At 38.7% G+C, this 13,762-nt stretch overlaps 1 protein-coding gene across 1 annotated transcript in view; it reads left to right on the top strand.

Moving 5' to 3' along the window:
* Positions 1-10,146, top strand: part of EIF4G2 (eukaryotic translation initiation factor 4 gamma, 2) — a gene marked incomplete at its 5' end in the record, with an annotated part of 10,900 nt that extends 754 nt beyond the window's left edge. The window contains 21 exons of the mRNA XM_014545900.1: positions 554-618; positions 950-1,015; positions 1,490-1,630; positions 2,075-2,177; positions 2,996-3,127; positions 3,219-3,285; positions 3,374-3,525; positions 3,790-3,900; positions 4,095-4,178; positions 4,271-4,369; positions 4,582-4,723; positions 4,816-4,976; positions 5,342-5,455; positions 6,016-6,141; positions 6,264-6,368; positions 6,478-6,693; positions 6,778-7,036; positions 7,335-7,539; positions 7,652-7,863; positions 7,951-8,072; positions 9,317-10,146. Coding sequence (XP_014401386.1) covers positions 554-618; positions 950-1,015; positions 1,490-1,630; positions 2,075-2,177; positions 2,996-3,127; positions 3,219-3,285; positions 3,374-3,525; positions 3,790-3,900; positions 4,095-4,178; positions 4,271-4,369; positions 4,582-4,723; positions 4,816-4,976; positions 5,342-5,455; positions 6,016-6,141; positions 6,264-6,368; positions 6,478-6,693; positions 6,778-7,036; positions 7,335-7,539; positions 7,652-7,863; positions 7,951-8,072; positions 9,317-9,382 — 2,748 coding nt within the window. The remainder of the gene's footprint in view (positions 1-553; positions 619-949; positions 1,016-1,489; positions 1,631-2,074; positions 2,178-2,995; positions 3,128-3,218; positions 3,286-3,373; positions 3,526-3,789; positions 3,901-4,094; positions 4,179-4,270; positions 4,370-4,581; positions 4,724-4,815; positions 4,977-5,341; positions 5,456-6,015; positions 6,142-6,263; positions 6,369-6,477; positions 6,694-6,777; positions 7,037-7,334; positions 7,540-7,651; positions 7,864-7,950; positions 8,073-9,316) is intronic.
* Positions 10,147-13,762: the final 3,616 nt, after the last annotated feature.

Genomic DNA, 13,762 nt, shown 5'->3' with positions numbered 1-13,762 from the left:
TGCGGCCTGGCCTCCGCCTGTTGGTGCCGCGCTGGGCTCCCCTCTGGGCGCCTCCCCGGTGCCCCCCGCGGAGGAGTGAACTGTGGGGACAGGGAGCTGCCGGCGGTCGGCTGTCCCTGCTCCAGGCTTCGGCGGGTCGTTGGCATCAGCTCTCGGGGCCTTTCCCACAGAAAGTGCCCGGGTTGATGGTTAGATTTTCTATTACTGATCTCAGTGCTCAGTGTTACAGGAGGGAGAATGGCTTTTTCTCAGTCTTTCTTACCAGCTGGGATGTTTTTATATGTATGCGAAGGCTCTTTGCATCCTTGAACACAAGGGAATTTCCAGTTGGCTAAACAACTAAATCTTACTGCCCTTTTGCGAGTCTGGGATCTGCAGTGCAGGGAAAGTTCCATCGACTGCGGGCCAGGGTCAGGAGTGAATGATAATTGAAGGCGGGCTGCAGATTTGTGTGTGAGCAGCGTCTAATTTTGTACTCTTTCTCATTCTAGGTTTTTCATTTCTCCCACCCCCATCCCTCCCCACCCCATCCATTAATATTATTCTTTTGAAGATTCTTCATTGTCAAGCCGCCAAAGTGGAGAGTGCGATCGCAGAAGGGGGTGCTTCTCGTTTCAGGTGTGTGTAGCTTTATTCTGGGCAACTGTTAAAGACCAGTCCCAAAACCAAAAGAATCGCCACACTAAATAATTCTGAATAAATGTGCTGTACATTTAATTTATAATGTGTCTTGTTCGTTTTTCTTTGAAGGCCTTAAATGTTCATTATCTTCTGTTAATTGCCATGTGAAAATAAATGTAATCAATCGTTTGGCTTTTCATTTGGCGCAAGTTCAGTCTTCATCTGTGGTGTAATTTTCTAAAATACAGAATAATTAAAGAGATCCTTTATCCCTCTGAATGAAACATAATTGGGGTCTAGTTTTTTAAAATGTTTTTCTTTTAATTAGTGCTTCTTCGGGCGGAGGAGGAAGTAGGGGTGCACCTCAGCACTATCCCAAGACTGCTGGCAACAGGTAAACATGTAAAAACAATGAGTTTTACAAATAACAGATTGTATTAATAATCTTTGTCATGCATAACAAAATAATTACAGCATTAGACCTCAGGAATCCCAACCTAATGATTTCTGAAAAAGAACCTAAATTTAGATTATACATGTAACATGGTCATGAGACTTAGAAAATGTTGGTTCCCAGGGTGGGGCAGCATTGGCAGCACCTGGGAGTCTCTTAGACATGTAAATCCTCGGGCCCTGCCCCGACCCACTGCAGCAGCAACCTGTTCTAACAAAAGCCTGTAAGGCGATTCAGATGCATACTTGTTTGAGAACCACTGATTGAGTTTTTAGTTGTAAGGGAAATTGAGAAACCCTAAACTGAAATTTGTTTTATTTAGAAGGATTTGTGATCAGTATGACAGTTGATCTATGTGTTTGGGTGCTACATTTTAAATTGTCTTAATTTCAATTATAAATATATTTTTATTAGCGAGTTCCTGGGGAAAACCCCAGGGCAAAACGCTCAGAAATGGATTCCTGCACGAAGCACTAGACGAGATGACAACTCCGCAGCAAACAACTCCGCAAATGAAAAAGAACGACATGATGCAATCTTCAGGAAAGTAAGAGGGTAAGTTTATAGGTCTACTTGGTCTTTTAACAAATGCCGGTGTGGATGGTTTTATCTTAAAGAGCAGCACCATCAGTATTTGGGGGCTTAGAGTTGCTTTCAGCCTGTTGTGCTGACATTGCCCATGTCTGGTGTGTAACCCAGTGAGGTGCACAGAACAGGTCTTAGCTCCTGCGTCTGGCCTTGATAATAGGAGGGCTCTTGTTCTCTGGTTTTTGAGGACGAGTGAAAGATTTGTCAGACAGCTGGAGACCCCCAATCAGGTACAGGTATTATCATCTAAATTAAATTTTTTTAAGTCTCTTTGGTTAGATGGGTACAAAGAAATGTCTTGATATTAAAGGGAGACGATAGAAGAAAAAATGAACATAATTTAAAAACTGTTTTCCAAGTTAATAATTCTTTGTGTTTTAGCTGACAATTGTGTGATTCCTTTCCCCCCAGCATACTAAATAAGCTTACTCCTGAAAAGTTTGACAAGCTATGCCTTGAGCTCCTCAATGTGGGTGTAGAGTCTAAACTCATCCTTAAAGGGGTCATACTGCTGGTAAGTTAACTGAAAGGGTAAGAAAAATATTAAACCAATCTTGGGTTTTTTCACACTTGTATTATTGCTGAGAACTCTGAGGAATGAGCTAGGTAAATGTGTTTTTGAATAATGGTGTTTTTTTTTAAAACCCACTAACTTAATGGCATCAAACTTAAAAAGTGGTTTTTTAATTGTTCATACTATTGTTGCATGGAAAGTTAATGGGCATATCGTAAACAGGCCTATTTGGGGTTTTTTGTTTGTTTTTCAGCCAGTTTTGATCTTGGGTGAATTTGCATGATAGTGATAGAACATTCCAGTGTCTGTTTACAGTTTTGATGTTCAGCATACTAGTCGCAGGGGGTGGGGGGGGGCGGCAGTGACTAGTATGAGATCTGTATAACTGGGCTTTAATACACTGAGCGGCCAGTTATTATGACCACCCCACGAGTATTTCATTGACAGTTCCAAAAATACTGAATATTGAAAACTTCCTAAGCAAATACTCTCAAGGTTTTATTATTATTATTATTTGCGTAACTAATTCACTTCATTGTACTGATGGGGTGGTCATAATAATCTGGCCACTCAGTGTATACTATAATAGCTAACCGTTAAATACTTGTGTTTTTCTAAGCACTTTACTTGCATTGTCTAATTCAGGTTATACTGTTAACCTTACAAAAGAGGGGTTTTTTAATTCCTAAATTATAAGTGAGGCATGGAGAATTTGTCAGTAAGAAATTTGAGAAGATTAAGAATGCAACGAATCATTACGTTATAAAGGAAGGATTAAGTTGTCATATTTAGTATTTTTAAAATGACATTTCCTGTAGATTGTGGACAAAGCCTTAGAAGAGCCAAAGTATAGCTCACTGTATGCTCAGCTATGTCTGCGATTGGCAGAGGATGCACCAAACTTTGATGGCCCAGCAGCAGAGGGTCAACCAGGACAGAAGCAAAGCACAGTAAGTGGTAGTGCTTCCTTTGCCTATTTTTTAAAGTTGATTTGAAAGATTTCATTAATAAAACTTTCCAAATGTCTTTTGTTTTTAATAGACATTCAGACGCCTCCTAATCTCCAAATTACAAGATGAATTTGAAAATCGAACCAGAAATGTTGATGGTGAGGATTTATATTTGATATTAAGTAGTACTGTACATTTTCAACTTAATTCTGAATGTTGACTTGAATTCTTTTTTATTTTTTCCAGTCTATGATAAGCGTGAAAATCCCCTTCTCCCCGAGGAGGAGGAACAGAGAGCCATTGCTAAGATCAAGATGTTGGGGAACATCAAATTCATTGGAGAACTTGGAAAGCTTGATCTTATTCATGAATCTATCCTTCATAAGTGCATCAAAACAGTAAGTATGATTAAGAATTAGGCTTAGATAATCACAATTATTTGGGGGAAATGAGTCAATTATAATTGTTTCTGCCATCTGAGAATGTTAGTCGACTAATTATTTTAGATGACCAGCAAAACTTGAATGTTCTGAACATGAAAGTAAGTATGCGGTGTAGTAAGGTAGGGGTAAAACTGATGCGATTCTGTCAATGCAAACATAAGGAAAAGTACTACATAAACATATGATTTTTGTCAACATATCCGTCATTTCTTTCGGTAGCTTTTGGAAAAGAAGAAGAGAGTCCAACTCAAAGATATGGGAGAGGATTTGGAGTGCCTCTGTCAGATAATGAGGACAGTGGGACCTAGATTAGACCATGAACGAGCCAAGGTACGTGTGTTACTAACAAATAATATGAGTAGTTTATCTTGATTTCATTAAAATCAGATGACTTTTAATGATAAAGGGGATTGCCATATTTAATCATTAACCTTGATTAGAATCTGGAAGTCTTAAAAGCCTTAAGTAGTATACATTTGCCATAACACTTTCTTTTAACGATTTTTTTTATTTTACTTTATTAGTCCTTAATGGATCAGTACTTTGCCCGAATGTGCTCCTTGATGTTAAGTAAGGAATTGCCAGCGAGGATTCGTTTCCTGCTGCAGGTAAAACTGGTTTCTTTAATTATGTTGATGAGCTCACTTTTTCTGTTTAGAATATTAAAATGAAATTTATTAAAACTATTTTTAAATTAAAGGATACCGTAGAGTTGCGAGAACACCATTGGGTTCCTCGCAAGGCTTTTCTTGACAATGGACCAAAGACGATCAATCAAATCCGTCAAGATGCAGTAAAGGTAAGATTTTTTTCTTTTATTGGGTGGGCTTTAAGATTATGACCAAAGAGCCCTCTTAAAACTTGTTTGAGACTATCTCATCTTACTGGTGGAGCTCAGAAATTATAAATAGTACCCTGATAGTCCATAATTTTTCTGCTTTCCCCCAAAATAAGAATTGTAGTTTGATGTAAGCGTCCAAAACAAGTATTGTATTCACTTTATTTCTAAAGGATCTAGGAGTGTTTATTCCAGCTCCTATGGCTCAAGGGATGAGAAGTGACTTCTTTCTGGAGGGACCGTTCATGCCACCCAGGATGAAAATGGATAGGGACCCACTTGGAGGACTTGCTGATATGTTTGGACAAATGCCAGGTGATTTTGAACAAAACAGTGGTTTGGTTAAATTTAAAAATCAGTATAACAAAATAGAATTGTAAAATGATGTCCCATGTATGTATTTCAAGGTAGTGGAATTGGTACTGGTCCAGGAGTTATCCAGGATAGATTTTCACCCACCATGGGGCGTCATCGCCCAAACCAGCTCTTCAATGGCCATGGGGGACACATCATGCCTCCCACACAATCGCAGTTTGGAGAGATGGGAGGCAAGTTTATGAAAAGCCAGGTAAGAAAAACTTAAGAATGTTTAAGCAAAAAGTATTAAACCCTGTAACGTGATTTAGTTTTGCTTTTTAGAAAGTGCAAATACTTTAGGGTCATGTGTGTTTTTCTAAACCAAATTTACATCTGTGGCAGTTGTTTTAAACTGGGTGAAATACTTGTCCTTAAGATTAGTAAAGTATTAGTAAAATCACATCACTTTATTTCCTGTTAGGGTTAGATTTATATTCTTCCCTGTTTCATCTTTTACTTTCTCTGGGCAAATTCAGTTAAGCTTTCCTTATGGCTTGGCTCATCCCTTTGGTACTTTATTACCATAATTTGTGGACCCCTTTTTATCTAGACTTTCTTTCTCCCTTTCTGAAATAGGGGCTAAGCCAGCTCTACCATAACCAGAGTCAGGGACTCTTATCCCAGCTGCAAGGACAGTCGAAGGATATGCCACCTCGGTTTTCTAAGAAAGGACAGCTTAATGCAGATGAGGTACATTTGCCTATGTTACTTGATATACCACAGTTTGTCAATTCAGAAATTGCCCGATGATTATAAAAAGACGCGTTAGAGGACTTAAATGCTGGAATTCTTCATCTTCTTTCTTCCTTTTTCTGTACTACTTTTTCTATCTTTATATGTCCAGCGTCCTATGAGCGAAGATTATGAGATATGAGGGCAAGTTTCTTAAAGTGTTTAGTGAGAACAAGGAAAATGGTTGTCAAGATTTTGATTGTGATTTCCCTCTAACTAGAATGACTTAACATTAAAACAAGATATTTCCTAAACTCTAATTACATTTTCTGGTTATTTTAGTGATGCCAGTCCTAGGAGAATTCTGATATAAGTGTAAGAATTAATAGTATCTGATTCTCCTATGAATCAGATCTTCAGGGTTCTAGACAGAAATTAAACCTGTTAACAAAGAGTACCTTTTTAGTTATTGGTGAAATTTACATTCCTGCCCTAGGATTTTGGAATGTTACATTTGGTATCTTACCAACTGCATGTTGTTAATTTGGGTGTCTGTTTTGATTTGTTTTCAATTCTAGATTAGCCTGAGGCCTGCTCAGTCGTTCCTAATGAATAAAAATCAAGTGCCAAAGCTTCAGCCCCAAATAACTATGATCCCTCCTAGTGCACAACCACCACGCACTCAAACACCACCTCTGGGACAGGTATAGCAACTTCATACTTTCTGAAGATGTCTAAAGATTTTCTTAGTGTATTCCCTCTAAATTCACAAGTTCATTTTTTAATTTCTTATTAAAACATTCACACCTATTATGTTGTTTTCTAGACACCTCAGCTTGGTCTCAAAACTAATCCACCACTTATCCAGGAAAAGCCTGCCAAGACCAGTAAAAAGCCTCCACCCTCAAAGGAAGAACTACTTAAACTAACTGTAAGTTTCAGATAATCTCATAGTCTAGATCATGAAGTATATTTGGTTTGATTTTTTTGTTTTTTTTTTAGAAAAAGCACTGAAGACATTTGGATTGTGTTCTTTTCAGGAAACTGTTGTGACTGAATATCTGAATAGCGGAAATTCAAATGAAGCTGTCAATGGTGTAAGAGAAATGAGGGCTCCTAAACACTTTCTTCCTGAGATGTTAAGCAAAGTAATCATCCTGTCACTAGACAGAAGTGATGAAGATAAAGAAAAAGCAAGTTCTTTGATCAGTTTACTCAAACAGGAAGGCATAGCCACAAGTGACAACTTCATGCAGGTAGAATACTTTTCTGATTCTGTGAGGACTCTTTCCATTCAAATTTAAGAACGGATAAACTGACTGTTACATATTCCTTTTAAGGCTTTCCTGAATGTATTGGACCAGTGCCCCAAACTGGAGGTTGACATCCCCTTGGTGAAATCATATTTAGCACAGTTTGCAGCTCGTGCCATCATTTCAGAGCTGGTGAGCATTTCAGAACTAGCTCAACCACTGGAAAGTGGCACCCATTTTCCTCTCTTCTTACTTTGTCTTCAGCAACTAGCTAAATTACAAGATCGAGAGTGGTTAACAGAACTTTTTCAACAAAGCAAGGTCAATATGCAGAAAATGCTCCCAGGTAAGAGAATGATGGGGAGTTTTTTGTTTTGTTTCTGTTTTTTATGCTAAGTCTAGATTCCTTAGTACCTTGAATGGAGTTGTGTAGGTCAGATGGTGTGTCTGTCCTGCCCAGATAATAAGCATTACCTCACACAAGTACATTTCACTTTGTTATTAAAAAGTCATGATTTTTAACTACTTTAATTTGCTTCATATGTCAAGAGTTTTCTTTGCTGGGTTAGCTCTTTATTCTTTTTCATGAATCTTGTACATTTGGAAAATTGTCACCTGATACAAAAATGGCTTTGTCTTTTCAGAAATTGATCAAAATAAGGATCGCATGTTGGAGATTTTGGAAGGAAAGGGACTGAGTTTCTTATTCCCACTTCTCAAATTGGAGAAGGAACTATTGAAGCAAATAAAGTTGGATCCATCCCCTCAAACCATATATAAGTGGATTAAAGATAACATCTCCCCAAAACTTCATGTAGATAAAGGATTTGTGAACATCTTAATGACTAGGTAAGAAAATGTTGGCCGCCTACAAAACGTCTGTAGGGTAAGGGATTAAGAATTGTCTGTTTTTAGTTAGAAAATTTACTTTTGGGTTCTAATAAGATCTTTTTCTCTGTAGCTTCTTACAGTATATTTCTAGTGAAGTAAACCCACCCAGTGATGAAACAGATTCTTCCTCTGCTCCTTCCAAAGAGCAGTTAGAGCAGGAAAAACAACTGCTGCTTTCTTTCAAGCCAGTGATGCAGAAATTCCTTCACGATCATGTTGATCTACAAGTCAGTGCCCTCTATGCTCTTCAGGTGCACTGCTACAACAGCAACTTCCCAAAAGGTGAGAGGACCAGCCTCAGAAAAGGGGCAGGTAGGGGGGCGACTTTTAAACAGCACATTAAATAATGAGATGACATTTTGTTTTTAGGCATGTTACTCCGCTTTTTTGTTCACTTCTATGACATGGAAATTATTGAAGAAGAAGCTTTCTTGGCTTGGAAAGAAGATATAACCCAAGAGTTTCCGGGGAAAGGCAAGGCTTTGTTCCAGGTAAATGTTATGCTGGAGAAATTTGGTCTGCTTTTTCCAGTTTACTTGGTCTTACTGTAATGACAAGTCTTTAAAACTGAAATACAAGCAAAATAGTCATAATGGTTTGAAGGTACCATTCTGCGCTGTCATGCTGTGGTAGAGTAGGTAGTTAGCTTCAGCAAACTGAGGTAAAGCTATGAAGTAAAAGGCTTCAATCCTTTGTGTAAAATGTTAGGTTAGAGGTGGCTAATTTTATTTTAAGTAAAGCCACTTAAAGGCTGGGTGAGATTGCAAGGTGGGTTTAAGCCTTTTTTTAATGCCATTAAAAAGGAGATTGTTTTTTCTCATAGCTTGATTTTCAGTCTGACTGAGTAGAATTCTGGTTCTAGGGGATTCTAAATGACAGCAGGTTCCAGGCCAGATAGAGAGATTCTGACTTCATAGGTCTGTGGTACACGATCCAGGTGATTGTTAGACTAGTGTTCCAGGGGACCAGGCCTTGAGAAACTGGTCTACAGTATCTTATCTGTACTCCTAAGGCTCTATGAGGATCAATCACCCTTGCAGCATTTACACTTAGCTCTGTCCTTGGAGAGACTGATCCAGCAATTTTGGGGTGCTAGACATTTATTTAGGAATCTTTTCTTGACATTTTTTAAGAGAGGGGAAGGGAGAAAGAAACATCAGTCAGTTGCCTCACACAGACAAGCTGGCTGGGCATCGAACCCATAGCCCAGGCATGTGCCCTGGCCTGGAAGCAGACCCACAACCTTTGGGTGTATAGGAGGACACACCAACTGAGCTACACCAACCAGGGCTAGGAATCGTCTTTTCCCCTCTCTCCTTCACAGTATAGCTTTAACAGATGTAGGTTTGGAAAGAGCATCTGTCTCCTGTCTCCTAAAAGGATCCTGAAATATATAACGAGTGGTGTCAAAAAATGACATCTGAGCTAACTTACCATAAATAGTTTATATCAGTGGTCACCAACTTTTCAAACCTCATGGACACCAGTGATCTGCTGACCACCATTTGGGACTGCTGGCTTGTATGATATCCAAAATCTAAATAATGAATACTTTAAAAAATAACTTTAAAGCTAATATATAAATAGTATATTTGCTTTATGTCCTGGAAACAATTATAAAAGGTAAACATAAAACTGCTGTCCTTTGGTGGGTGCTAATTCGGTCTTCAAAGCTTCTGTTTTGAGTTTTTCCGTCAGTATTACCTATTTTTTTACGTTACAAATTAATTTACAGGTGAATCAGTGGCTAACCTGGCTAGAAACTGCTGAAGAAGAAGAATCAGAGGAAGAAGCTGACTAAAGAACCAGCCAAAGCCTTAAATTGTGCAAAACATACTGTTGCTATGATGTAACTGCATTTGACCTAACCACTGCGAAAATTCATTCCGCTGTAATGTTTTCACAATATTTAAAGCAGAAGCACGTCAGTTAGGATTTTCTTCTGCATAAGGTTTTTTTGTAGTGTAATGTCTTAATCATAGTCTACCATCAAATATTTTAGGAGTATCTTTAATGTTTAGATAGTATATTAGCAGCATGCAATACTTACATCATAAGTTCGCAAGCAGAAGGCAGTCTATTGCAAGGATCTTCTTTGCTGCCAGTTATCATAGGCTGTTTTAAGTTAGAAAACTGAATAGCAACACTGAATACTGTAGAAATGCACTTTGCTCAGTAATACTTGAGTTGTTGCAATATTTGATTATCCATTTGGTTGTTACAGAAAAATTCTTAACTGTAATTGATGGTTGTTGCCGTAATAGTATATTGCCTGTATTTCTACCTCTAGTAATGGGCTTTACGTGCTAGATTTTAATATCCTTGAGCCTGGGCAAGTGCACAAGTCTTTTTAAAAAGAAACATGGTTTACTTGCACAAAACTGATCAGTTTTGAGAGATCGTTAATGCCCTTGAAGTGGTTTTTGTGGGTGTGAAACAAATGGTGAGAATTTGAATTGGTCCCTCTTATTATAGTATTGAAATTAAGTCTACTTAATTTATCAAGTCATGTTCATGCCCTGATTTTATATACTTGTATCTATCAATAAACATTGTGATACTTGATATAGTTGTGTGTGACTTTAAATTATCATCCACCAACTTCAAAGTTTGGGAACTTTAAATTCTTACTACTCTACCTTTCCATGATGAGACAACTTCTCAGGTCAGGTTATTGGAAATAATATATAAACAATTCCTGTAATCAAAGGCAGTGCTGAGATCATAAGTCTCATAATAAGTACATAGCAACAAACTTGGGTGGTGAGTAGAACCAATGTTTGTGTCCTATTTGAGTCAGAGAAGCTTGCCCTTACTATTTTGGCAGGCCTCTTCACTGACATTCTAACATACATAATAGACTTAGAGCTTTTGGTGGCTATCCTGAGTACAATAAAATTAAGGCTAAGTAGAGACATGCAGATGAATTTTTTTTTTAGTTTTGATTTTTGAGGGAGAGTTCTAGAAACATCAGTGAATGATGAATCATTGCCTCCTGCAAGCCCCCTACTTAGGGATTGAGTTCATAACCAGGGCATGTGCCCCAACCAGGAATGGAACTGACCTCCTTGCAGACCACTTTAGATAAAGAGAACTTAGGAAGCTGACTGCTGGGCTGTGGAATTAATGAGCTATAAATTGCATTATTCCTGGCCTTCTGCCCAACCTTCCCCTTAAAGGGGACATTGGAGTTAGCCTGGTAAATGTGTATAGTAGGTCTTTGCTTTAGTTTACAGCCAGAATTCCTCTAATTCAGCTAGGGAACTGGACCAAAGGAAGTCTTAGGCCTGATGTGTAGTTGTCATTGGTTACATAAGTCGGGCTTTCACATACCACTCCCATGCTTCAAGAACAACTCACAACAGACAATGAGTTGGGGGTGGGTCTGGGAAGTGTGGGGGCAGGCTGGGAGAGGACAATTGGGGGGGGAGGGGACATGTAATACTTTAAACAAAAAAACTCATACTGATGATCCCTTGAATAATCCATCTTACTCCAAACAGTATTGTATAACCTACCATACTATGGAACATTATTTGGATGTACTCAGCATGCACCTTGTATGAATAATGCCTTTAGTATCAGCACACAATTATGCAGTGACTTACCTTAAAAATAAGATTCCGCATCTTTTACTACCCCTTTGAGAGAGTTGTCTCTTCATTTTGCCAGTTCCTTTTCCATTCTCAAACAGGCTGCGCTCAAATACACTGAAGCTTTCTCAAGATCAATAACCAGGGCTATGTTCAGTAGTTTTCATTCTGTAGGCAGAATTGGAAAGTGAATCATTCCCTGGGATTTCTTTTCAGTCAACAAACTTCATTTCTACCTTGTTTGTTGGCTGTTCCTTCTCAGTCTCTGGTGGGAAACACCTCAGCTGCTTAACTGTCAAACCCAACATCTAATCAACTCCTGGCTCTCCCTCCAAAACAGGAATTGGACAGCTTACCTCTCCACTCATTTCTATCCTATATGCCCCAGTAGCCTTAACTGGATTCTCTTCTCTGGCCTCCATTTGGTTCCTGGGACACGCCAGGTATTGGAGGTTTTTAATGCCTAGATGACTGGCTACCTCAGCTTCATCAGGTCTTAGCTCAAGTGTCACATTTATTAGTAAGGTCCCTACTGTCCACCTCTTTAAAATGTAACCCTGCACACATACGTCTTCTTTCCTGCTGTAGGTAACTCCATGCCTACCATTATCAGGTGTACCAGTTAATGGGATTTTTTTCAATAGATGGAGTACACATATGTTGATATATATGCGATTTGATACGTATGTTATTTTGTTGTATTGACAGCAAGCTTCAAAACTTCGTCATATTTTCTGAAGATGTAAACGTGGATATTTTTATGTTTAAAAATGTCGAATTTCATGCCAAAAAAAGCATTTGCGGCAAGTTTTTAATGTGCCCTTGGCCAGAATTGAACCTGGGACCCTTTAGTCCACAGGCCGACGCTCTATCCACTGAGCCGAACTGGCTAGGGCGCATTTGTGGGAAGTTTTAATTCATTATTTTGAAGAAAAGTGCTGCTGAAAGTTATTGTATATTTCGAGAAGCTTATGGTGAACATGCTCCCATCTCAAGATACTTGTGAACGCTGGTTTAAATGCTTTAAAAGTGATGATTTCGATATGAAAGACAAAGAATGTCCAGGTCAACCGAAAAAGTTTGAAGACCAACAATTACAAGCACTATTGGATGAAGATGCATGTCAAACAAAAACAACTTGCAGAAAGATTAAACGTTGCTCAGCAAACAATTTCAGATCGTTTACAAGCAATGGGAAAGATTTTAAAGGAAGGAAAATGGGTGCCACATCAACTGAACAAAAGACAAATGGGAAACCAAAAAGTCATCAGTAAAATGTTTCAATGGCATGAAAGACTTTTTTGCATCTAATTGTGACTGGCGATGAAAAGTGGATTTATTTTGAGAATTGCAAACGCACAAAATCATGGGTTGATCCAGGTCAACCATCAACATCGACTGCAAGGCCAAATTGCTTGGGAAAGAAGACAATGCTCTGCGTTTGGTGGGATCAGGAAGGTGAGGTGTATTGTGAGCTTCTAAAACCAAGTGAAACTGTTAATACTGATCGCTACTGACAACAACTAATCAATTTGAACCACACTTTGATTGTGAAATGACCAGAATGTGCCAGAAGACACGGCAAAGTAATTTTGCTTCATGATGACGCACCATCAAACACTGCAAAACCAGTTAAAGACATGTTAAAAGATCTTACCTGGGAAGTATTAACCCACCCCACCCCCGTATTCACCTTGCTCCTTCAGATTACCACTTGTTCCGATGGATGGCACACACATTTTCTGAGCAGCACTTCAAAATGTACGAAGAAGTGGAAAATTGGGTCTCTGAATGGATTGCCTCAAAACAAGAAAAATTCTATTGGGACGGTATCCACAAATTACCTGAAAGATGGGGGAAATGTGTAGCTAGCAATGGACATTACTTTGAATAAAGCACTTTTGATGTTTCTCTTGAAATTATCGTGTTTTCTTTGATTACAAAATCGCATTAACCGGTACACCTGGTATATGACGTACTGAATATATCTGACCCCCTACAGAATGTGAAGAGATTGAACTTTTTGACTGTTTTGTTCTCTACTGTATCCCCCACACCTAGAATAGTGCCTAGCACACAGTAAGCTCAAGTATTTGTTGAACCAAATCACAAATTAATAAAATTATCTTACACAGCAGGAACTGGACATAAAAGAAGAGGTTGTGGAAAGAACTCAGACTTAAGCCCTAACAGGTTTGGCTCAGTGGATAGAGCGTCTGCCTGCTGACTGAAAGGTCCTGGGTTCGATTCCGGTCAAGGGCGTGTGCCGTGGTTGTGGGCACATCCCCAGTGAGGAGTGTGCGGGAGGCAGCTCTTCGATGTTTCTCATTGATGTTTCTGACTCTATCCCTCTCCCTTCCTCTCTGTAAAAAAATCAATAAAATTTACATATCTCAGACTTAAGTTATAGATAGATCTAGGATTCATCCCTACCACCTATTAGCAGTGTGATGTTAAGCAAGGTCATTTCAATTCTGAGCTTTTAATTTTTTTATAATGGGGCGAATGGTTAAGCATTGCCAGGAGAACTAAATAAAGTAATATGTGAGTCAGCTTAGAGCCCCGCACCTAGTAGTCCTTCAATATAT

Source organism: Myotis brandtii, unplaced genomic scaffold (assembly GCF_000412655.1).
Source record: "Myotis brandtii unplaced genomic scaffold, ASM41265v1 scaffold422, whole genome shotgun sequence".
In the NCBI taxonomy this organism is placed as follows: Eukaryota; Metazoa; Chordata; class Mammalia; order Chiroptera; family Vespertilionidae; genus Myotis; species Myotis brandtii.
This window is presented reverse-complemented; position numbering and strand designations above follow the sequence as displayed.